The sequence below is a fragment of the Bombina bombina genome, chromosome 9, assembly GCF_027579735.1.
Source record: "Bombina bombina isolate aBomBom1 chromosome 9, aBomBom1.pri, whole genome shotgun sequence".
Classification (NCBI taxonomy): domain Eukaryota; kingdom Metazoa; phylum Chordata; class Amphibia; order Anura; family Bombinatoridae; genus Bombina; species Bombina bombina.
Window position 1 is genome coordinate 135,715,244 of NC_069507.1, and position 26,807 is coordinate 135,742,050.

Here is a 26,807-nt window from a genome sequence, read left to right on the forward strand (position 1 = left end):
GACCTCTCCTCTGTCCAGAGTAAACAACAAACAGGCTAGATGTTTGATGAAAATCCTTAGTAGCTTGTAAGTAAAACTTCAAGGCACGCACTACATCTAGATTATGCAAAAGACGTTCCTTCTTCGAAGAAGGATTAGGACACAATGATGGAACAACAATCTCTTGATTGATATTCTTGTTAGAAACCACCTTGGGTAAAAACCCAGGTTTTTTACGCAGAACTACTTTATCTGAATGAAAGATCAGATAAGGAGAATCACAATGTAAGGCAGATAACTCAGAGACTCTTCGAGCCGAGGAAATAGCCATCAGAAACAGAACTTTCCATGATAGAAGTTTGATATCAATAGAATGAAGGGGTTCAAACGGAACTCCCTGGAGAACCTTAAGAACCAAGTTTAAGCTCCATGGAGGAGCAGCAGGTTTAAACACAGGCTTAATTCTAACTAAAGCCTGACAAAACGCCTGGACGTCTGGAACTTCTGCCAGACGCTTGTGTAAAAGAATAGACAGAGCCGAAATCTGTCCCTTTAAAGAACTAGCTGATAATCCTTTGTCCAAACCCTCTTGGAGGAAGGACAAAATCCTAGGAATCCTACTCCATGAGTAATTCTTGGATTCACACCAATGAAGATATTTACGCCATATCTTTTGGTAGATTTTCCTGGTGACAGGCTTTCGTGCCTGTATTAAGGTATCAATGACTGACTCGGAGAAGCCACGCTTTGATAGGATCAAGCGTTCAATCTCCATGCAGTCAGTCTCAGTGAAACTAGATTCGGATGATTGAAAGGACCTTGTATTAGAAGGTCTTGTCTCAGAGGCAGAGTCCACGGTGGAAAGGATGACATGTCCACCAGATCTGCATACCAGGTCCTGCGTGGCCACGCAGGCGCTATCAGAATCACTGATGCTCTCTCCTGTCTGATTTTGGCAATTAGTCGAGGGGGCAGAGGAAACGGTGGAAACACATAAGCCAGGTTGAAGAACCAAGGAGCTGCTAGAGCATATATCAGCGTCGCTTCTGGGTCCCTGGACCTGGATCCGTAACAAGGAAGCTTGGCGTTCTGGCGAGACGCCATGAGATCCAGTTCTGGTGTGCCCCAACGACGGACCAGTTGAGCAAACACCTCCAGATGGAGTTCCCACTCCCCCGGATGAAAAGTCTGACGACTTAGAAAATCCGCCTCCCAGTTCTCTACGGCCGGGATATGGATCGCTGACAGGTGGCAAGAGTGAGACTCTGCCCAGCGAATTATCTTGGAGACTTCTGATATCGCTAGGGAACTCCTGGTTCCCCCTTGATGGTTGATGTAAGCCACAGTCGTGATGTTGTCCGACTGAAATCTGATAAACCACAGTGTTGCTAACTGAGGCCAAGCTAGAAGAACATTGAAAATTGCTCTTAACTCCAGAATGTTTTTTGGGAGGAGTTTCTACTCCTGAGTCAAAGAACCCTTAGCTTTCAGGGAGTTCCAGACTGCACCCCAACCTAGAAGGCTGGTATCTGTTGTTACAATTGTCCAATCTGGTCTGCGAAAGGTCATACCTTTGGACAGATGGACCCGAGATAAACACCAGAGAAGAGAATCTCTGGTTTCCTGATCCAGATATAGTAGAGGGGACAAATCTGTGTAATCCCCATTCCACTGACTGAGCATGCATAATTGCAGCGGTCTGAGATGCAGGCGCGCAAATGGCACTATGTCCATCGCCGCTACCATTAAGCCGATTACTTCCATGCACTGAGCCACCATGGCGCGGAATGGAGTGAAGAACACGGCAAGCATTTAGAAGTTTTGATAACCTGGACTCCGTCAGGTAAATTTTCATTTCTACAGAATCTATAAGAGTCCCTAGGAAGGAAACCCTTGTGAGAGGAGATAGAGAACTCTTTTCTTCGTTCACTTTCCACCCATGCGACCTCAGAAATGCCAGAACTATCTCTGTATGAGACTTGGCAATTTGAAAGCTTGACGCCTGTATCAGGATGTCATTTAGATAAGGAGCCACCGCTATACCTCGCGGTCTTATAACCGCCAGAAGTGAGCCCAGAACCTTTGTAAAAATTCTTGGGGCTGTAGCCAACCCGAATGGAAGAGCTACAAATTGGTAATGCCTGTCTAGAAAGGCAAACCTCAGGAACCGATGATGAATCTTGTGAATCGGAATGTGAAGGTAGGCATCCTTTAAGTCCACTGTGGTCATGTACTGATCCTCTTGGATCATGGGTAAAATGGTTCGAATAGTTTCCATCTTGAATGATGGAACTCTGAGGAATTTGTTTAAGATCTTTAGATCCAAAATTGGTCTGAAGGTTCCCTCTTTTTTGGGAACCACAAACAGATTTGAATAAAATCCCTGTCCTTGTTTCGTCCGCGGAACTGGATGGATCACTCCCATTACAAGGAGGTCTTGCACGCAGCATAGGAATGCCTCTTTCTTTATCTGGTTTGCAGATATTCTTGAAAGGTGAAATCTCCCTTGTGGAGGAGAAGCTTTGAAGTCCAGAAGATATCCCTGAGATATGATCTTCAACGCCCAGGGATCCTGAACATCTCTTGCCCACACCAGGGGCGAAGAGAGAGAGAGTCTGCCCCCTACTTGATCCGTTGTCGGATAGGGGGCCATTCCTTCATGCTGTCTTGGAGGCAGCAGCAGGCTTTCTGGCCTGCTTGCCCTTGTTCTAGGACTGGTTAGGTTTCCAGGCCTGCTTGGATTGTGCAAAATTTCCCTCTTGTTTTGAAGCAGAGGAAGTTGATGCTGCACCTGCCTTGAAATTTCGAAAGGCACGAAACAAACAAAGGAGTTAGCTAGCTTAAGTGTTCTAAGCTTGTCAATAATTTCAGTCAATGGAGCTGTATGGATGGCCTCTTCCAGGGCCTCAAACCAGAACGCTGCTGCAGCAGTGACAGGCACAATGCATGCAAGGGGCTGTAAAATAAAACCTTGTTGAACAAACATTTTCTTAAGGTAACCCTCTAATTTTTTATCCATTGGATCTGAAAAAGCACAACTGTCCTCAACCGGGTTAGTGAATCTGCTCCCTCCACCTTAGGGACTGTCTGCCATAAGTCCCGTGTAGTGGCATCTATTGGAAACATTTTTATAAATATAGGAGGTGGGGAAAAGGGCACACCGGGTCTATCCCACCCCTTACTAATAATTTCTGTAAGCCTTTTAGGTATTGGAAAAACATCAGTACTCACCGGCACTGCATAGTATTTATCCAGTCTACACAATTTCTCTGGCACTGCAATTGTGTCACAGTCATTCAGAGCAGCTAATACCTCCCCAAGCAATACACGGAGGTTCTCAAGCTTAAATTTAAAATTAGAAATCTCTTAATCAGGTCTCCCCGAGTCAGAGATGTCACCCACAGACTGAAGCTCTCCATCCTCAGGTTCTGCATATTGTGACGCAGTATCAGACATGGCTCTTACAGCATCTGCGCGCTCTGTATCTCGTCTAACCCCAGAGCTATCGCGCTTGCCTCTTAATTCAGGCAATCTGGCTAATTCCTCTGACAGGGTATTATTCATGATTGCAGCCATGTCCTGCAAAGTAATCGCTATGGGCGTCCCTGATGTACTTGGCGCCATATTAGCGTGCGTCCCTTGAGCGGGAGGCGAAGGGTCCGACACGTGGGGAGAGTTAGTCGGCATAACTTCCCCCTCGACAGACCCCTCTGGTGACAATTCTTTTATAGATAAAGACTGATCTTTACTGTTTAAGGTGAAATCAATACATTTAGTACACATTCTCCTATGGGGCTCCACCATGGCTTTTAAACATAATGAACAAGTAGTTTCCTCTGTGTCAGACATGTTTGCGCAGACTAGCAATGAGACTAGCAAGCTTGGAAAACACTTTAAACCAAGTTAACAAGCAATATAAAAAATGTTACTGTGCCTTTAAGAAAAACAAATTTTGACAAAATTTGAAATAACAGTGAAAAAAGGCAGTTACACTAACAAAATTTTTACAGTGTATGTAACAAGTTAGCAGAGCATTGCACCCACTTGCAAATGGATGATTAACCCCTTAATACCAAAAACGGAATAATAAATGACCAAAACGTTTTTAAAACCAGTCACAACAACTGCCACAGGTCTACTGTGGTTGTTACTCTCCTCAAACATGACTTTTGAAGCCTTTTGAGCCCTTCAGAGATGTCCTGTATCATGCAGAAGGAAGCTGAGTGTCTCTGTAATTTTAGCTGTGCAGAAAAGCGCTAAAATAGGCCCCTCCCACTCACAGTACAACAGTGGAAAGCCTCAGGAAACTGTTTCTAGGCAAAAATCAAGCCAGCCATGTGGAAAAAAACTAGGCCCCAATAAGTTTTATCACCAAACATATATAAAAACGATTAACATGCCAGCAAACGTTTTATATTACACTTTTATAAGAGTATGTATCTCTGTTAATAAGCCTGATACCAGTCGCTATTAAATCACTGCATTTAGGCTTAACTTACATTAATCCGGTATCAGCAGCATTTTCTAGCAAATTCCATCCCTAGAAAAATGTTAACTGCACATACCTTATTGCAGGAAACCTGCACGCCATTCCCCCTCTGAAGTTACCTCACTCCTCAGAATATGTGAGAACGGCAGTGGATCTTAGTTACATCTGCTAAGATCATAGAAATTGCAGGCAGATTCTTCTTCTAAATACTGCCTGAGATAAAATAGTACGCTCCGGTACCATTTAAAAATAACAAACTTTTGATTGAAGAAAGTAACTAACTATAAAACACCACTCTCCTCTTACTACCTCCATCTTTGTTGAGAGTTGCAAGAGAATGACTGGATATGGCAGTGAGGGGAGGAGCTATATAGCAGCTCTGCTGTGGGTGATCCTCTTGCAACTTCCTGTTGGGAAGGAGAATATCCCACAAGTAATGGATGATCCGTGAACTGGATACACTTAATAAGAGAAAAAAAAAATTAAACCTAATCTAATACCCCTATAAACACCCGTAATCTAAAACTTAAAGGGCCTTTTGTAGGGCCTTGCCCTAAAGCGATCAACTCTTTTTTACCTAAATAATGTACCAATTACCCCCTAAAAGTAACACCCCCCACACCCATACAACAAAATAAAAAATCACCCCCAAAATAAAAACACACAGTACCCACCTTGTAATACATTTTGGCCAGTTTTAGTTTATTTTTAAAACACCCTTTTCTGTAGTGTAGCTGCCCCCCCCCCTCTTCAAAGTTCTCGGCACTTACTAAATTACTAAATCCGGGGCAGGAGCGGTCCCACCCTCACACACCCCCTCCAGCCTCCTCCAGCGATGGACCACCAACCTGCTACGGCTACCACCCACCAACGATCGGCACCACCACTGACCGATGTATAGAGGGCCAGAGAGTGTCTCTCTCTGCATCGGATGGTTAGTAAAGGGTATTGCATGATGCCTCAACATCGAAGCATCGCTGCAACACCCATGATCGCTTCCAGAGCTTGAGAGCCCAGAGGACGTGCCAGGCACGTCCTTAACTGTAATTTTTTGTAGGACGTGCCTGACACGTCCTCCGTTGCCAAGGGGTTAATAGGCAATAAAGAAGTGACTGCCCTTATGAGGGCAATGCCCATAGAAATGCCCCTTTAGGGGCAATCGGTAGCTTATTTTTTTTTGTGGGGGGATTACTTTTAGGAGTAATTTGTACTTTAAGTAAAAGAGCTGATCGCTTTAGGGCAATGCCCTATAAAAAGCCCTTTTAAGGGCTATTGGTAGTTCAGTGTTAGATTAGGGGGTGTTTTTATTTTGGGGGGCTTTTTTATTTTTATAGGGGTATTAGTGTAGGTTTAAAAAATTTAATTTTGGATAATTAAGTTTATTTTTCTGTCATTTCAGATTTTTTTTTTTTACCTCACTTCTCACTCTTACCCTAGTTGTTATATAAAATTCAATTTTAATACAAGTTCACAATCAAGTAATTTTTTTTTTTTTTTTTTCATATTATGCACAGTAATTACATTTACAAAAATGTCAATGAATATTGTAGTTTCTTATTTATGCCTTCAGAAATTGATAAATTACTATGACAGCAATTGTTCAAAAATGTAATTTTTAATAAACTTTATACTAAACAAAGGGAACAAAACATCACTGCTAAATGCTTACATTTTTTAATTTAGATTAACTTGACATCAGTAGCTACAATGAAAAAGTATTGTTTTTCTGACTAGTCAAAAAACATGAATATTATAATTACATTTTATGCATTTCTTTCCCAGGGTTCCAGGTAATCCAAGCCAAGGTGCATGAATATGTCTTCTTCGGTTTTTGCTTTGAGGAAAACATTCTGTAAAATAAGAGAGAATTTCAAAGATGTGTTTGTTAAAGGGACACTGAACCCAATTTTTTTTTCTGTCATGAGTCAGACAGAGCATGCCATTTTTTTTTTTTATATATACTTTTTATTTGTAAACCAAAACAATTTACAGAAATCAAATATCATACATTTACTATCTTGTACAGAAAACAAAAATAGAGGCTGAGATACAAGGCCATTGAGGCACAATATATCAATATGAGCTTATTAAATTTAAACAAAATTGAGATAATTTTTGCATAGCATACAAATTTGAAGCTATATTAATTATACTTCATAGTTCTTATACATTTATCCTTGAAAATATCTAGAACCAAAATATAGTTAATGCAGGTCAGAAATAATACAATTATTGTTCATCTAGATCAAACAGAGAAATGGAAACAAAAAATACAGAAACTATGAAGCCGTAGAATAGAACAGTGACCTTGCATTAGTTTAAAATAATTCTATGTCTAATCTATTTAGCCTCAGTATTTGAAATTAAATTAATTACCATTCATAGTGTTGTTATATCTTATGTGATTATCTATGAAAAATGTCTTGGTTTTGTTTATTGTTCCAATCCCACCCCATTTCTCCCCCCCCCCCCCACGTGTGTTAAAAAAAAGAAAAAAGAGTTGTTCTTTACTCTTGCGGATAAATTCTTATCTACCAGTTCCCTAGCAAGACTATTTCTGTGTTTTGAAAAGGAAAAATTATATGATTTATTTCTGTGGGAGAAAATATTTTTAAAAAGATTGCCCAGTTATCGAAAAATCTTTTAACATCTTGTTCATTATCAATATTTGTGTCCCTTTGTTCTAATATGCACTGTTTTTTTAAACAGTTTTTCACTTCAGAAAGAGAGGGAATTGACCGGGTCTTCAATTTTTTTCAAATGAGATATCTTGTGGCTAATATAGTAGAAATTACAACCTTTTCATTATTTTGTTTACCAGGTTCTTCCCTTAAGCCAAATACTATCTGAAATAATGTTAGAGAAAGAGGGGTTATTTTTAGTACATTTTTTAACCAATATTCTATTTTAAGCCATAGGGTCCTGACTTTTGGGCAATGCCATATCATATGCAGGAAGTTGGCTGCAAAGTATGAGCATTTGGGACATTTATTGAAGCTTAAGTTGGCACATTTGTAGCCTTTCTCAGGGGTGAAATATGCCCTATGGAGGAATTTAACATGGGCTTCTCTCCATGTAGCTGAGAGTGTATTTTGGGTGATATTTTTAAATGAAAGTTGAAGGGTTTTTACTTCTATATTGCTCAGAGCAGTTAGTATATTCCAGTTTGCAGTCAATTGCATTAAAACAGATACACCTTTGTTTATACCTAAGAAGTAGTAGCATGGTGTAATAGACATACGGCCATTTCTGGTTAGTATTAACCAGTCTTCAAGTTTACCTATATTCCAGTTCCAGACTTTTTCTTTAACTAATTCAAGCGCAAAGTGCCTAAGTTGCAGATATGCAAAAAAATCTTTATTTGGCAGGCCAAATTCTGTATTTAATTCTTGAAATGATTTAATACAGTGTCTTTCTTTGTCTATTATTTGATAAACCTTAGTCAAACCAGTATAGTACCATCTCTTAAAGACACCAGAAAGAATGCCTGCCTGAAATTTAGGATTTCCTAATATCGGCAGATATGGAGAGGCTTTGCTATTTATTGAAAGAAGCTTTGTTATTTTTTGCCAAGCTTTAAGCGGGTTATAAATTGTTTTAAGTTATTTTATTTCTGTTGGGATTTCTTTTAAGTCAAGATGGATCAGTGCGGATAACCAATATGGATAGCAGACGTTGGATTCTAATTCGTTATTTAGAATGTAGTTATTACAAGAGATCCAGTCTGTAACTATATACGTGCAAGAAAAGAAAGGTTATATAGCCATATATCAGGCAGGGCCAGTCCCCCGGATTTTCTTGGTACTGAGAGTTTCCTAAGAGATATTTTTGCTCTTTTCCCCTGCCATAAGAATTCTATAAGTGCGCTGTTAATTGATTGGATGTCTTTCCCTAGCAGTAATATAGGTGTATTTTGAAGGATATAAAGTAGTTTCAGAAGAAGGGCCATTTTAAATAAGGCTATTCGACCAGATAATGATATTGGCAAGTTATGCCAGTTCTTAAGTTTTTCTTTAATTACTTTCAAGACTGGGGGAATATTGAGTTTGTAGAGATCCTCAGTGTTGACCGGGATATGGATCCCTAGATATTTAAAGGAATCTGTAACCTGTCGTAGTGGTATATTTGTTACAGAGTTCTCAGTATTCCTGAGCCAAAATATTTCAGATTTCGTGTAATTAACTTTGTATCCCGAGAAGGAACCAAAATAATCCATTATACAAAAGAGTTTTGGCATATTTAGTTTAGTATTTGTCATGTAGACGAGCAGATCGTCTGCATAGAGCCCAATTTTAATTTCATGCTTATGGATTCTAATACCATCGAGAGATTGTCTTATTTTAATTGCCAGAGGTTCAATGGCAATATTGAAGAGAAGCGGGGAGAGAGGGCAACCCTGACGCGTCCCTCTACCTATGGGGATAGAGGGAGAGAGATTATTATTAATTATCAATTTTGTAGCAGAGTGTAGAGATTCACTATAAAATCAGTAAATTTACTCTTGATACCAAAATGTTTAAGTGAAGAATATATATGCTGATGGATAATTGAATCAAATGCTTTTTCTGCATCAATAGAAATAATAGCATGCCCTCTCCCCCACTGCTCACATCCGACATTGCCTTATAATATTCTGTCAAAACTAATATCTCCCTAATTTTTGCGGCAGAATTTCTGTTATTTAGGATAATTTTTGCGAGGGCCCCTTGTAATCTAGCCGCCAATACTGCTGTTAAGATTTTATAATCCACATTAAGGAGGGCTATGGGTCTGTATGATTCCTTGTAAACTGGGTCTTTATCACCTTTAAGTATTAATGTTGTATAAGACTGAGAAAAGGAAAGGGGGGTAGGTTTACCCTCAATAAAGAAGCTGTTAAAAAGAGTGCGAATATGCGGAGTGGCTTCGCTGAGCAGTATTTTATAAAATTCACTGGGGAGGCCGTCAGGACCAGGTGCTTTATTTGGCGACAGTTTAGATATTACTTTCTCAATCTCTTCCGCCGTAATGGGGGCATTGAGATTGTTGATAACTTCTGGAGCCAATGTGGGGTATTCAATTTCGCTCCAAAACTCAGCGGATTTATTTGCCTCAGTGGCTTTAGGCATATACAGTTCTTTAAAATATTCATAAAATAGTGTCAGAATATCATCTGGTTTAGTAACATGTTCCCCTTTATGCAGCAATTTGTCTATGTTTTATTGTTTTTTTTTTTTTCATTTTTAATTAATTTAGCCAATATTCTGCCTGACTTGTTGCCATACCTGTACATTCTGGTCTGGATTTTCAATTCTTTTTGTGTTTCTTGAGATAATACAAAGACATCTCTCTCATTTTTCGCTCGCAGATATTTTGCCCAATTGACAACAGGGGTTCTATCCGATAGATATTGATTATAAGAATTCATCAAAAATGTATAAGATTCCTTTTCCCTTAGCCTAATTTTTTTAGTAGAGTAGCGCCATATGCAATAATTTCCCCCCTCATTACAGCTTTCACCGTCTCCCAGAATATTTCGGGACTATTAAGATGTTCTCTATTAAAGTGCACATACTCTTTATATTTGTTTAATAGCCATTTTTTAAACTTTAGGTCTGATGTTAAATAGTAGGGAAAAAAGAAGCGTGAAGAAGAAGAATGCGCATCTGCTAATTGTACTTCAAGAGAAATAGGTGCGTGGTCTGATAGTAATATTGGCATGATTGTCGCTTTAACCTTTATTATTGGAATACGCTCATCAATCAGAAAAATGTCTATTCTAGACATGGTTTTATGGGCCTTCGAGAGGCATGTAAAGCTATGAGCAGTTGGATTCTGGTTTCTCCATATGTCGTATATGGCTAAGTTGTGCATGATTTTTTTATATAACTTGGTTTCTAAGTTGTCTCTTTTTTGCTTCAGGTGTTTAATGTCTTGTCTTAGCCTGTCTATTGGGCATTGAGGTGCCATATTAAAATCGCCACCAATGATTAGAGAGCCTTCTGTGTAAGATAAGAGTTTCGACTGAAGAGTATTCCAGTATTCTGGATCAAACACATTTGGGCCGTATGTGTTACAAAGTGTGTACAACTTCTTAGCGATCTTTATTTTTAAAAGGACATATCTCCCCCCTGGATCGGCCACACAATGAACAACTTCTGGCTTGATTTTTTTTACCTATTAGTATTGCTACCCCCATCTTTCTCTTAACACCAGCAGCAAAATATACTTCTTTAACCCAAGAAGTTTTTAATTTTAAGGTTTCCTCTGCTGACAAGTGTGTTTCTTGAATGAAACCAATATCAGTTTGAAGTTTACGTAATTGTGTAAGGATCGCCTTGCATTTAATAGGTGTAGAGATCCCCCCTACATTCCATGATACTATTTTACATTTGTCTATTTTTCCCATTTAGGAGAGAGATATAATTAAAAAGAGAGGGGGGGGGGCCAGCAACAACACCAACGGGGAATCGCGGAAAGAACAAAAAAAAAAAAAAAAAAAAAGGGGGTTTTCTATTAAATTTACCACACATGTGAGGGGAAGAAAACCCTCGACCCTTGTCTATCCGAAGACAGGGGTCTTCCCTAGAGAGAGCCTGCATTTAAAATCATTTTTTTGTTAACTTTTAAAGTTTGTTACATTCCTATATTTTATTATTAGTTTAAGGAGTCAAGTGTTTTGTAAAAATTTTTAGCCAAGCTGGTTTCTTCGAACCAGTGCGTTTCTTCCTGTGCTATGACCTTAAGTTTGTGGGGATATATTATCATAGCTCGATAACCTTTTTGAATAAATTTGGAACAAATGGGAGCAAGCTCCCGTCTCTTTGCTGCTGTATCGGCGGAAAAGTCTTGGAACATTAAAATTGTAGCCCCTTTAAATGTAATCGGCTGCTGTCTGCGGTAATACTGAAATAGAGTAATTTTGTCCTGATAGTTTAGAAGTTTCGCTATAATCGGCCTAGGTCTATTTCTACCTTTATTGTCTGTATAAGGGGGGCCTAATGGGTTGGTGAGTAGATGGTATTTTAAGATTTTTAGGCAATAGTTCTGAGATAAAGGATATAAGGTTCTCATTTTTTTGTTCCTCTGTAAGACCAATAATTCTTATGATGTTCCTTCTGGAACGATTCTCTAAATCTTCTAGTTTTGTTTGAATTTTTTGTATATTAATATATGCCGATTCCAGTTTAGAGCTGTGTAAACTTGTTAGGTCTTCCAGATCAGATACCCTTTGTTCTACTTCTTGTAGTCTAGCAGAGAACTGCCTGACTTCTTGTGTTAATAAAAGGATATCTTGTTTTAGTTCATTTTTAAGGGCATCAAATTTGGGAGGTATAGGGCATCTGAGATGCTGGTAACCAAGTTTTGAATATTTGGTTACTTCTTGTATCCCTGCTGTATTATCCATTATTGGTTGTATATCGGTAACATTTTCTTGTGTACTCTTCGTTTTCCTATCCCCTCTGTCTGGCTGCCATGGCTGGAGAGGGGTCTTATGAGGGGCGTGGAGAAATGTATCCATGTGCCGTAGAAAACTGGAAAGGTGAAAATTGATATCGTGCCGAAGAAAGAATGTGAGTGAGGTGCTCTGTGAACCCAAAAGAAGCCAGAGAAGTGCGAGGTTAAGGAGGTAGTTAAGCCTCAGAACGGGGAAGTGAGGGGCAGAGTGAGCAGTGGGGGAATAAGTGGGGGGAGAGAAGAAAAAAAAAAAAAGGAGGGGGGATGAAGTGTCTATATAGGAGTGAATAAATGATTGTGTGAGAGGTCCAGCCGTGGGAGTAAGGAGGAGGGAATATTTAAAGCGATTCGATAGACTTTGTCCCAAGAGAGGGGACCTAGTTTTTAAAACAGTAGATATTTAAATCTACCAAGTGCAGTATATATAGTACAAACTATATGAGCTGCATCGTCACCCATTAAACTGGTATAAGAAAAATATTTTAATTCTCTCTCAAGGTCTAAAGGTGGAAAAAATCTATCTTTCAGAAGGCATTGGAAAATGTTACTTCTTTAATTCTGTTTAGATACAAATTATTAAGATAGTATACAGATAAATATAGATAAGAGCTTGTGTCTTATCAATTTATCTATGAATAGAAGCTTTCTATATTAGTCTGTACCTATGTTGTTTTCTTAAGTAAAACGTATAGCTTTATGTAGCTATTTAGTTAAAAAAGAAAAAGGAAGTAAAGTTACAGATATCGTTCTTGGAGAGGCTAAGCAGATAGCAATCGTGAATCTATCGCTACACCATTCTCAGTGAATATAGTTTAGTACAAAATAGATAACATCGAAGATTCAGAAATTTCAGGGAAGAGACAAGCGAAACAGTTATATTCTCTCTTTTTTCCCCTTTGCTGCTCCTATAATAATTTACATATTATTTAAGTTTTTACTCAGTCAAGAATATTTTATAGGATACTATATTAAATATCAATTCGGATATACACACAGTTTCAGTATATTACCAGTAGATTTAATACATAAGTTAGATCTTGTAGAGGCTATATCAATCTATAAGGTCTCATAATATGTCCCTTTGTAAGAGTGACAATAGAAACAATACTTTTTTCTTCTCTAAGGCTAAACACTTGATTTAGTTAGGAAGACAAGTGAAGGACATTTAAGAGACAAAAAGGAGGCTATGGCAAATCTGGTATAGAATACAAACAATAGCTCCGTTTAAATAGCCCAATAATAATGGGAGTCCTAGAAAAGGTATCATTAGAGTGCTAGGATAACTTTAACAGGCTTGGTTAGCTTTAAGCCTTATACAGATTAGTATGATCATATAATAAGCAATATCCACATCAAGAAGAACACAGAAGAAAGAAAGAACAGGTTATACTACAATTTAGTACACATCTTCCATACTAGCAAATAGGGAAACAATGAATCATATGTCATCAGAAAATATGGCTTTAGGAAGGAAAGATATAAGGTTAGCTGATATTATTCTTTATCCAGGTGTAAAGTTTTTTTTAAGAAGTTCAGGAATAGATTTCCTTTATCTGTGTTTATTGTGCAGGTATATACTCTGATGAAAAAGATTTTTTTTTTTTTCTTTATCCTTTCCCCCCCTCCTCCTCCTTCCACTTTCACAAGGTGCAAGAGTCCTGATAGTGTAATTTTAGGACTAATGTGAGCCTGTGTTCCCACAGCTCAGTAAATACACTCTGTTAAGGGGTTAGCTATCAATTGCTTTCTTAAATAGTTGAAGACAGGGTCTCCTCTGCTTGTCCTCCTACACCCCCTCTCTTCTTTCCTTTCCCATTTCCCCTTCAATTACAGATGAAATGAGAGCTTAGTTCTTACTTTATGAATATCAGTTTTTTTCTGTTTAAGCTGAAAAGTCTGTAAGAGGTGTATTTTAGTACCGGCTCGTGCCAGGGCCTGGGGGACCCTTCTCAACTTGTAAATTTATGTTATGTAGGCCTTTCTTTCAACCCCCGGTAAGAGAAATAGTAGGCTTATAACTTTACCCCCTCTGGTGTCACTCGCTTGGATAACAGGCTGTTTGATTAGGAGGCTAGGATGGAAAGTCACAATCTAGCCCCAGCGTAGGTAGTTCAAACCTCCTACTGCTTAGTTGGGACAAGCTTTACTTCAGCCTTCGATTAAGGCTATCTTCCCCTCTTCCCGTGGAGGCCCCCAATGGGAGGGAGGTAGGATGGAAGCAATGGGGGCTCAAAGAATCACCTCTGCAGTCGGTTCCTCCGATATTTTCCTCAGATGCGGCTCAGGCTCGCCACCTCCCACGCAGCACCGGTGGGGCAGGGGGGGGGGCAGCCGCCACAGTCCAGATGACGTCCCGGAGGGCGCAGAGAATCCACAGCAGAAAACCAAAGTCGGGCCTCCGATTCCCACCGAGCACAGCACAGACTCACTACCCTCCCACGCAGCCACCGGTGGGGGAGGAGGAGATTGCCGCTGCGTTTCCAACTGTAGCCCCAAACGATCCGGGGAGAGCACAGGTAATTCCTGTTATGTCCCGTAGTGGAGTAAGGTCGAGAAGCGAGACAGTGACACAGAGGGGTAAAGAGCCACAAAATAGGAAAGGTGCTCCTTAGTCTGTATTTAGTGGGAGAGAATATAGCCTCAAAATTGTAAGAGGGGGTTCCCAGTCCTTTTTTTGTTTCCTTTTCCCCTACAGCCTCCTGAGAGAGGGGGGGTTAGCTTTCATAGGAGGGAGGGAAAAAAAGAAGAAAAAAATAAGCTGTTTATATCACTTGGCTTAGTTTAACAGCCTATCAGGGTAGATATGCTGTTAGGTGGTTTTACTGCGGCCGACGGTGGATGGAGTTCCACCGTAAGGGTTCCAGAGAAGATGTCTCTTACTGTCCAGAAGCACCCTCACAGGAGGGGAAGGCGCGTAATTCCACCGCCAAGAGCTGTGGGAACTGGAGAACAGAGCTCAGCTACACCTGCTTGCGCCTCCTCCACCGGAAACCAGAGCATACAATTTTCAGAGCATTGCCATTTAAGCAACTTTCTAATTTACTCCTATTATCAATTTTCTTAATTCTCTTGCTATCTTTACTTGAAATGCAAGAATGTTTAGAAGCTGGCCCATTTTTGTTTCACAACCTGGGTTGTTCTTGCGATTGACAGCACCAATAAAAAAGTGCTGTCCAGTGTCTGAACCAAAAATTGTCTGGCTCCTTAGCTTAGATGCCTTCTTTTTCAAATAAAGATAGCAAGAGAACAAAGAAAAATTGATAATAGGAGTAAATTAGAAAGTTGCATAAAAGTGCATGCTCTATCTGAATCATAAAAGAAAAAAAATTGGGTTTAGTGTCCCTTTTATTGCAATATTTAAAAAGCTACAATTCATTTGAGCATTTTATCATTAAATAACAGTTTGCCATGGGACAGCATGGAGTAAAATTATCCATGGAAAACAGAATTTAACAAGAGAGAGTGAGGCTTACATAGGAGTACTGGAACATATTTAGGGCCAGATTATAAGTAGCATGCTAACAGTTGCGTGCAAGCGACATCGGGTTTATCACAGCTGTTTGCACGCATTGGAAGTAGCACGCAAATTACAAGTTAGCACAATTGAATTTAACACGCGTCTGGTTAGCGGAAATTCAGAGCTCTTGCTAACTGTTATGCTTGAATAAAAAAGTTGCACAAAAAGCATTAAAGAGTACAGCTACACTATCTAATAAAAAATATTTAATATTGCATTAAAAATGATATGGGCTCAAATATGTGGTCTCAGGTGTTAGAAAAAACGCTGCAAAGGGCTTTAACATATTTGTCCTTGCTTTGGCAAAATTCCTGAGTGCATTATTTTTGGAAAATATCATCTGTATATATATATATATATATATATATATATATATATATATATATATATATATATATATATATATATATATATATATATATATATATATATATATATATATACACACAGTGTGTGTGTGTATGTGTATATATATATATATATATATATGTACGTGTGTGTGTGTGTGTATATATATATATATATATATATATGTACGTGTGTGTATATATATATATATATATATATATATATATATGTGTGTGTGCATTGGAGCCCTTTGCAGGGACAATAGACACCAATTTTCATATTACTGCATGTAATAGACACTACTATAAAGAACAATATGCACAGATACTGATATAAAAATCTAGTATAAAACCTTTCAAAAACTTCCTTAAAACCTCTGTTTATCACTGTTGATGAGGTTAGGCTGGGACACCCAGTGAAAGGTGCTGGGACATCAGAATGAAAAGACGCTTCTCCCTCCCCCTTCCCTGCATATGAAAAGACCCATTAAACAGATAGGAGCAACCTGGAATCTGTAGATATTAGTATACATCTAAAACTTTGGGGCTTGGTTAGTCTAAAAATCAGCACAATGTTATTTAAAAATAAGCAAAAGTATTTATTTAAAAAACACTCCCAGATAGGCTATATAAATGGATAAACTACAAAACATTTATGCAAATAAATATCTATTGTACAATGTCCCTTTTAAGTAGCTGAAAACATGTACTTGAAAACATTTAAAATCATTTTTATGCAATATTCATGTTTAATAAAGTGTTTAAAGGAACAGTCTTGTCAAAATTAAATGATTCAGACAGATAATACAATTTTAAACATATTTCCAATGTACTTTTCTCTTCCAATTTGCTTTGTTCTCTTCATATTCTTTTCTGAAAGCTAAACCTGTGTAGGCTCAAACTGATTTCTAAGCCATTGAAGGCCGCCTCTTATCTAGGTGCATTTTGACAGTTTTTCACAGTTCAACCCTGCTTGTTCATATGTGCCATATAGATAGCATTGTTCTCTTTCCCGTGGAGTTATAGACTATCCCTTTAACTGTGTTTGTACTGCAAATATTTCACATAGGGGAATATATTCTAAGTACTTTTAAATAGATATTTCTATAAATATATGGATATATAGCTAAATATAATTCATATACGTGTGTGTGTGTATATATGTACGTGTGTGTGTGTATATATATATATATATATATATATATATATATATATATATAATTTTCTCACAACAAAACATAAGCTATATATAGAAATATGTATTTATAAATAAAGAGAACTTATTCTTCTATGTGAAGAACATTGGAATGTGAAATATTAATATTTCATGTAGGGTTAGCACATTTGAGAAAACGTGATCAGGTTTGCGTAACTTGGAGCGTGATTAGCACGTAAGCGGAATGATAAATAGCGCTTCACTCATAATCTATCCCTAATGAGGAAAAAACAATTATACATGAGCTTTTAAGAATTCAGCCCTAATGGTTGTTTCACTATCTAACAGTGGAAGTATTTGGATGTGGCAGATGCCAGGAGAACACTAATGCATATTGCATACTACAAAATATGATGGAGAAAGGATAATGGTATGGTTTTTGGGGTCTGAACTAGGCCCCTTAGTTCCAGTGAAGGATCTTTATAATGCTACAGGTTAAAAATACATTTTAGACAACTGAGTGCATCTAACTATGTGGCTACAGTTTGGGGAAAGACTTTTCCTGTTCAACAATGATTGTGCCCCTGTGAACAAAGCAAGGTCCTTTAAGACATTATTTGGTGAGTAAAGTCTAGAGGAACTTGAGTAGCCTGCACAGAACCCTGACCTCAAGCCCACTGAACACCTTTGGGATAAACTGGAATGCTGATTGAAGGCCAGGTCTTCTCATCCAACGTCATTGCCTTATATCACAAATGCTCTTTTAGCTGAACGGGAAATAATTCTCACAGACACACTCCAAATTTATCTGGAAAGTCTTCCCAGAAGAGTTCTGGCTGTTTTAGCTGCAAAGCGTGTGTGCCAGGCCCACTTGCTAAGTGCCACCACTCATATCTGTGGTAACAGTACAGGGAGTGCAGAATTATTAGGCAAATGAGTATTTTGACCACATCATCCTCTTTATGCATGTTGTCTTACTCCAAGCTGTATAGGCTCGAAAGCCTACTACCAATTAAGCATATTAGGTGATGTGCATCTCTGTAATGAGAAGGGGTGTGGTCTAATGGCATCAACACCCTATATCAAGTGTGCATAATTATTAGGCAACTTCCTTTCCTTTGGCAAAATGGGTCAAAAGAAGGACTTGACAGGCTCAGAAAAGTCAAAAATAGTGAGATATCTTGCAGAGGGATGCAGCACTCTTAAAATTGCAAAGCTTCTGAAGCGTGATCATCGAACAATCAAGCGTTTCATTCAAAATAGTCAACAGGGTCGCAAGAAGCGTGTGGAAAAACCAAGGCGCAAAATAACTGCCCATAAACTGAGAAAAGTCAAGCGTGCAGCTGCCAAGATGCCACTTGCCACCAGTTTGGCCATATTTCAGAGCTGCAACATCACTGGAGTGCCCAAAAGCACAAGGTGTGCAATACTCAGAGACATGGCCAAGGTAAGAAAGGCTGAAAGATGACCACCGCTGAACAAGACACACAAGCTGAAACGTCAAGACTGGGCCAAGAAATATCTCAAGACTGATTTTTCTAAGGTTTTATGGACTGATGAAATGAGAGTGAGTCTTGATGGGCCAGATGGATGGGCCCGTGGCTGGCTTGGTAAAGGGCAGAGAGCTCCAGTCCGACTCAGACGCCAGCAAGGTGGAGGTGGAGTACTGTTTTGGGCTGGTATCATCAAAGATGAGCTTGTGGGGCCTTTTCGGGTTGAGGATGGAGTCAAGCTCAACTCCCAGTCCTACTGCCAGTTTCTGGAAGACACCTTCTTCAAGCAGTGGTACAGGAAGAAGTCTGCATCCTTCAAGAAAAACATGATTTTCATGCAGGACAATGCTCCATCACACGCGTCCAAGTACTCCACAGCGTGGCTGGCAAGAAAGGGTATAAAAGAAGAAAATCTAATGACATGGCCTCCTTGTTCACCTGATCTGAACCCCATTGAGAACCTGTGGTCCATCATCAAATGTGAGATTTACAAGGAGGGAAAACAGTACACCTCTCTGAACAGTGTCTGGGAGGCTGTGGTTGCTGCTGCACGCAATGTTGATGGTGAACAGATCAAAACACTGACAGAATCCATGGATGGCAGGCTTTTAAGTGTCCTTGCAAAGAAAGGTGGCTATATTGGTCACTGATTTGTTTTTGTTTTGTTTTTGAATGTCAGACATGTATATTTGTGAATGTTGAGATGTTATATTGGTTTCACTGGTAAAAATAAATAATTGAAATGGGTATATATTTGTTTTTTGTTAAGTTGCCTAATAATTATGCACAGTAATAGTCACCTGCACACACAGATATCCCCCTAAAATAGCTATAACTAAAAACAAACTACTTCCAAAACTATTCAGCTTTGATATTAATGAGTTTTTTGGGTTAATTGAGAACATGGTTGTTGTTCAATAATAAAATTAATCCTCAAAAAATACAACTTGCCTAATAATTCTGCACTCCCTGTAGTGTAAATTTGTAAAAAAAAAACTTTTTTGACTGTGAAATCTATCTCTCGTGGCCGGACTGTTTTGTGACAGCCACTTGTGTTTCGGCCAAATGTCCGTCGGCTAAAAGTCCGGCCACAATTGCATGCGCAGTGCCCCAAATTTGAAGTAGGAGGACCGACCAAGCATCTTTTTCCATCTCCCGGTTCCTAAAATCCATGCCATATACACCTCCCCCGATAAGGGGAGTAACAGGTATTGAACTAATCAGAATAGTGCTACTTAACACACCACTCATATCTGGTGCCACAGTAGATTGCACGCGCATTGCCCCAAATTTGAAGTAGGAGGACCGACCAAGCATCTTTTTCCATCTCCCGGTTCCTAAAATCCATGCCATATACACGTCCCCTGGCGCCGCAACTGCCTCTGGGAACCTTAACATGGGTGTCAGACCGTACGTCTTGTAATTCTCTGTCTGGGAAATTTATATATCTATCAAATCTATCTATTTATCTATCAAATCTATCTAACAATCTATCGTATCTATCAAATGTATATTGCATCTATTGATCTATCTAATCTATGTATATATCTATCAAATCTATCTCGTGGCCGGACTGTTTTGTGACAGCCCCTTGTGCTTTGTTCAAATGTCCGTTGGACAAATGTCCGTCGGCTAAAAGTCCGGCCACGATTGCACGCGCAGTGCCCCAAATTTGAAGTAGGAGGACCGACCAAGCATCTTTTTCAATCTCCCGGTTCCTAAAATCCATGCCATATACACCTCCCCCGATAGGGGGAGTAACAGGTATTGAACTAATCAGAATAGTGCTACTTAACACACCACTCATATCTGGTGGCACAGTAGATTGCACGCGCAGTGCCCCAAATTTGAAGTAGGAGGACCGACCAAGCAGCTTTTTCCATCTCCCGGTTCCTAAAATCCATGCCATATACACGTCCCCTGGCGCCGCAACTGCCTCTGGGAACCTTACCATGGGTCCCAGCCGCACGTCTTGTAATTCTCTGTCTGGGAAATTATATATCTATCAAATCTATCTATCTATCTATGTATCGTATCTGTCAAATGTATATTGCATCTATTGATCTATCTATCTAATCTATGTATCTATGTATCTATCAAATCTATCGATCTCGTGGTTGAGCAAATGGACTGTTTGCGGTTGTTTGCGGTGCGTTAAACAGGGAGTTTGGTCTGTCACTGTGAAGCGGGCGTAACCTTTACACTACCTGATCGATACAACATCATACCTGATGTTTTAAAGCACGTTATTCCAAACAATGTAGGAATGTTAGGTGATTTATGCCCTTTATGGATTAAAACCAGACTCTGCATCAACTATTTAATTTTCCGTGGGAGTTTTGCCATGGATCCCCCTCCGGCATGCCACAGTCCAGGTGTTAGTCCCCTTGAAACAACTTTTCCATCACTATTGTGGCCAGAAAGAGTCCCTGTGGGTTTTAAAATTCGCCTACCTATTGAAGTCAATGGCGGTTCGCCCAGTTCGCCCGTTCACGAACAGTTGCGGAAGTTCAAGTCCGCCGTTCACGAACGGAAAATTTTCAGTTCGCGACATCACTAGTGTCCACATCCTTTTGGCCATAGTGTATATAAGCATAACGAGACCTAGAAACCTCACTCTTGTCCTAAATCAATTTATTAAAATCAGCTTTACCTTAAATAAATTCAAGATAAACCTATTTAAGATCACCTGATTTTAAATTGGTTTATGGCAAATGATGCTGCTTTTAGGTTTCTGTTTTCTTATTATTAATAGAGTGTATGTATGTATGTGTGTGTGTGTGTGTGTGTGTGTGTATATATAATATCCACAAAAATTAAAGAATAGCGTCAGCACTATTTTGTATAAAACATCCTTCCTTAGTCATGCTACAGATTATGGTGAATCACCTCCTTTTATATCACCTGTATGCAAATTACCTTTAATTATGTGTGTGTGTGCGCGCATTTGGAGCCCTTTGCAGGTACAGTAGACACCAATTTTCATATTACTGCATGTAATAGACACTGCTATAAAGAACAATATGCACAGATACTGATATAAAAATCTAGTATAAAACCTTTCAAAAACTTCCTTAAAACCTCTGTTTAGCACTGTTGATGAGGTTAGACTGGGACACCCAGTGAAAGGGGCTGGGTCATCAGAATGAGAAGACGCTTCTCCCTGGAATCTGTAGATATTAGTATACATCTAAAACTTTGGGGCTTGGTTAGGAGTCTAAAAATCAGCACAATGTTATTTAAAAATAAGCAAAAGTATTTATTTTAAAACACTCCCAGATAGGCTATATAAATGGATAATCTACAAAACATTTATGCAAATAAATATCTATTGTACAATGTCCCTTTTAAGTAGCTGAAAACATGTACTTGAAAACATTTAAAATTATTTTTATGCAATATTCATGTTTATTAAAGTGTTTAAAGGAACAGTCTTGTCAAAATTAAACTTTCATGATTCAGACAGATAATGCAATTTTAAACATATTTCCAATGTACTTTTCTCTTCAAATTTGCTTTGTTCTTTTCATAATCTTTTTTTTGAAAGCTAAACCTGTGTAGGCTCAAACTGATTTCTAAGCCATTGAAGGCCGTCTCTTATCTCAGTGCATTCTGACAGTTTTTCACAGTTCGACCCTGCTTGTTCATATGTGCCATATAGATAACATTGTTCTATTTCCCGTGGAGTTATAGACTATCCCTTTAACTGTGTTTGTAGTGCAAATATTTCACATTCCAAAGTTCTTCACATAGGGGAATATATTCTAAGTATTTTTAATTTTTAAATAGATATTTCTATAAATATATGTGTATATATAACTACAAGAATACTAACACTCAAAAATTAATAGCTGACACTAGTTCAGATTGGCTGAATCAATTACAAGTACAGCTTAAGGAATACAAAGAAGCCTTGATATCCTTTAAAAATAGAAAGCTGGCAGCAGTGACAGAAGATCACAAAGAAAAAAGTGTGTACAGGTGGTTGACAGTAGGTGAAGGGGACAACAGAGGATATAGACCCAGAAGACAAAGGCGGTATAGACAATATACTAGGAGAAATCTCCAGACCATTGATACCAGTTCGGGTACGGACTCGGATACCCCACTGTCTACACAGGGGTCAACATTACCATATAGAGGCACCTCACGACCCTATAGAGGAAACAGACAAAAACAGACTTTTTTAGGGGTAACCACCCGTTCAGCAATAAGCGGAAGAGGAGGCCACATCTAGGAAGGGGCGGTCAGAGGCAGACCACCATTCCCCCACCAACCTCCACCGATACACCAATGAGTAACAACTTGGTTATCAACATTAGTGATCGTAATCTATCCGAGTCTGAAATTTAGCTTTTAAATAAGGGACTCAATTTTGTACCCACTAAAACTGGCGATCCTTTTGATCTGTGGATTGACCAACAGAAATTTCAGCGATCACTAAGACTTAAAGAACATTTCAGCAATAGTGTGACCTCTGAAACTGGTACTCCATTCCGCAAATCTAGTAAATTTGACCCTATCAGCTACAATTCGAGTATTAAAACATAATCCCGTTTGGTAAACATGGATACCAACATAGCTTGTAAGCCAAGATTTAGGAATAATTTGACAAAAGAGGAGTTTTCAGCTATAAAAACTTTGGCTACAGACCCTAAGATCATCATCCACCCCACGGACAAAGGGGGAGCCACTGTAATAATGAATTATGAATACTACCGATAAGAGATTATGCACCAACTAAGTGATACCATGACTTATCTTCAACTCCAAAGAAATCTGATTAAGGAATTCCAGAAAGAAATTGAAATTCTGGTGAAGGAGGGTGTGATGCAGGGATGGATAGATGAGAAAATAGGGAGTTTTCTATTGACTGAACATCCCAAATGCCCTATATTGTATACCTTGCCTAAGGTACACAAGAACCAAACCCACCCACCAGGGAGGCCTATTGTATCTGCCCGTGATTCCATCACATCACCATTGTCTCAATTTGTGGATTTCTTTCTGCAGCCTTTTGTCAAAAACATGAGATCATACCTTAGAGATTCTATGGATCTCATTGACAAACTGAAGGATTTGAAGATGGAAGATAAGTGGATACTATCAATGGCTGACGTTAATGGCCTTTACACAGTGATACCCCAAAAAGAGGGCATCAACATGGTAGCAAGAGCACTGAGCAGATACCCATATGTGGGTCCACCGGCAACATTCTTGCTACAGATTCTTGAATTGAGCCTTAGGCTGAACTACTTCAGATTCGAGAATGCCTACTACTGCCAAATAAAGGGAACCGCCATGGGTTTGAATGTTGCCCCCTCATTTGCGAACTTATATATGGAACACTATGAAGAAGAAATTATGAAGGTGTTCCAAAAGAAAGAAATAGTCATATAGTCATATACCAGCGGTATATAGATGATTTGTTCATTGTGTGGGGGGGCTCGAGTGAATCATTACAGAATTGGTTTCTTGAATTGAATGAACTGAAACATCCCATTCAATTCAAAATGTGCTTTAGTGAAGAAAGTCGAATTTTTGGACTTATGTATATTTAGGGACGATAATGGCGTAGGAACCACACTATACCAGAAACCGACAGATAGGAACTCTGTGTTACATGCACGAAGCTGTCACCCTACATCTTTATTAGAGCCATTCCCTGAGGCCAAATGTCAAGAGTCAGTAGAAATAACAGCAACACTGAAACCATGAAGATACAGCTCCAGGACATGGCGATGACATTTTTGGAAAGGGGATATAAATGGCAATTCTTGCTCGAATGTATGAGTGAACAGGATGATCCTAAGAATAAGATGGAGAGAGATGATATTAAACACATGACCTTCGTAACGAAATACTGTCCTGACACGAAGCACATTGGGCATAATCTTAAGACCCATTGGCATATTATTCAAAGTGACCCCACATTACCTTTTAGTGATTGGGGCAGTCCTAGAGTGGGCTTTAAAAGGAATCGAAATCTGAGGGACCAACTGGTAGTGACTGACCCTAAACATTGTTATGATAAAAAGACTTAGCTATCTAACAACAAGAAGGGATGCTTTTGATGCATTGGGTGTACTACATGTCATGCCATGATCCCTGGAGCCACGTTTCGCCATAAAAACACAAATCTAAACTACAAAATTCAATATAACCTTACCTGCACCACACCATTTGTGGTCTCTCTCATCAACTGCCCATGTGGACTGTTCTATGTAGGGAAAACAGCTGATGATGTCCGCACCCGCATGGCCAACCATAGATCAGCGATCAGAGCAGCAATTAAGAACCAAGAAAGCGACCAAAAGGTGGCACACCATTTTGCCATCAGTGGACATAGTGTACAGGATTTAAGGTTCAAGATTATTGATCATGTGCCCATACCTCCAAGAGGAGGGGATAGACATTGTAAATTATTACAATTGGAATCCAAGTGGATGTTTAAATTGAATACTCTACGCCCGAGGGGATTAAATGTCAGCCTGGACTGGCACTGTTTCCTGTGATTACAGTAGTCGCCTATAAAGAATATTTTTGCTAGGTGGATCTTTGCTCCCTTTGTTCTCTTGTTTTTCTTTTTGTCTTTTTTCCTCAATTTTCGTTATTTCTTTATTTTTTTTCCTTTATTCTTATTCAATTTTTTTCTTTATTTTTTCTTTTATTTTTACTCTTAATTTTTATTTTGTTATTTTATTATTTATTTAATTTTATTATTATTATTTATTTTTATTTGTGAGCCCATCTTAGTCTTTGGGGTGTTCCTTGCAGTAATTTACTTGTGGCACCGTTATAGATGGATTGTGCACTGATAGGGTAACCGGCATGACATGTATTTGTCAATCTAGTATTTGTCAATCTAGTATTTATTTGACGATCTGGACAGGATTTATATGGGCCTGTTCAATAAGGTAATTTTCCCGTAGTGGTTTAGTTCCAAGAAGCTATTATGAGTATCTAACTTGTTATTTAGGAGCATCTAATTGGTTATCTAGGGGAGTTCTTTGATCGTTAAATCATACATTACGTTACTTTTTCTTTTCTTATGTACAGATTTCCTTTGCACATTTTATATTTATATTTTTGTGTGTGGACCATTTGACTACTATGTATCTATTCTTTGTATTATGCGGTGGTATCCAAGGCTTTGTGTCGGCACTTGTGTTTTATTTAGTCTTGGGTATAAGCTGATCTGTGTGTACTGTTGCTACGGCAACCAACTACACTGAGAGATACGGTGCTTTCAGATTACGTCATGTCATAGCGCCGAGAAATGCGCGTCTCCTTGACCCACGTGACCACCACTGTTTGGTATACCGCAACATGAGTTTAGCCTAGAACAGGTACATAACGTTTGTATATTAGACATGTGCATTTCGTTTCGTGACTAATTTGTCAAATTCGGAGATTCGGATCGATTAGAATTTCCGAATTACCGTAGCACCAAATCTAACGAATAAATCTGAATTAGTTTGGATTTATTCATAACATTCGGATGGCCATGGGCTAATCACAGTTACACTAGTATTGTACTGTATATTAGCTTATATCACTCTGCTATGGTTTACATCTAATATTACGAATATTAGTAATAATAATAATAATAATAAATAAAAATAATAATAAACTAATGTATCCAAATTCGAATTGATCCGAAAACGAAATTCGAAAACATCCGAATCGATCCGAAACAAATTTTTTCGCTGTGCACAAGTCTATTGTATATTACGATTTTGCTCTAATAATTTTCGGTAATGGTTACACCGGAGGTCCTGTTGTGGATAATTAGATACATTGGCCTTTTACTGTCTAAAACTTAGTGAGACTATGGGACTGGCGTTAGTGATCACGCATAGATGCCCTACATTGTTTAATTCAATTTGAGGCTATGAATCCTGTGTGTTCTGGTGTCCCTTAAGGCTGAATCAACGTAATTAACCATTAGGCACTATACTACCAATATTATTAACACTATTCACTATAATCTAGGATGCTAGGGGACACATGTGGTATACATGAGCAATGTTTGAATTTTATAATTATTTTGTGATTATATTTATACACAGGACATTATGATAATGTTTTTGTCACATAATGTTTGTCACTTGCAGTATATGTGTTATTATATATGCTTGTATAAAGCTCTGTTGATATTTAGTATGATGCACTATGCACAAGACATTTAATTAATGAGTACTTGTTTATTGAGGATCACCATGGCAACTGTTTTGGCGCAATTTTTTCACTGGGGAGGGGCTTATTTTGTTTAAATTTTCAGTTGATTGCGGTTTGTGTTTGTCTGAGGAAGGGGAGTGTGTCCCCGAAAAGTCACGCTTGATTTATTAAATATTCACTTAAAAGACCAGAGAGTGCCTTCCTTCAT

The 26,807-nt window shown here is 38.7% G+C and overlaps 1 protein-coding gene across 1 annotated transcript in view; it reads right to left on the bottom strand.

The window, feature by feature from the left end:
• Window positions 1–6,126: 6,126 nt before the first annotated feature.
• Window positions 6,127–26,807, bottom strand: part of DNTT (DNA nucleotidylexotransferase) — a 1,045,168-nt gene continuing 1,024,487 nt past the window's right edge. The window contains exon 11 of the mRNA XM_053692399.1: window positions 6,127–6,318. Coding sequence (XP_053548374.1) covers window positions 6,232–6,318 — 87 coding nt within the window. The 3' untranslated portion in view covers window positions 6,127–6,231. The remainder of the gene's footprint in view (window positions 6,319–26,807) is intronic.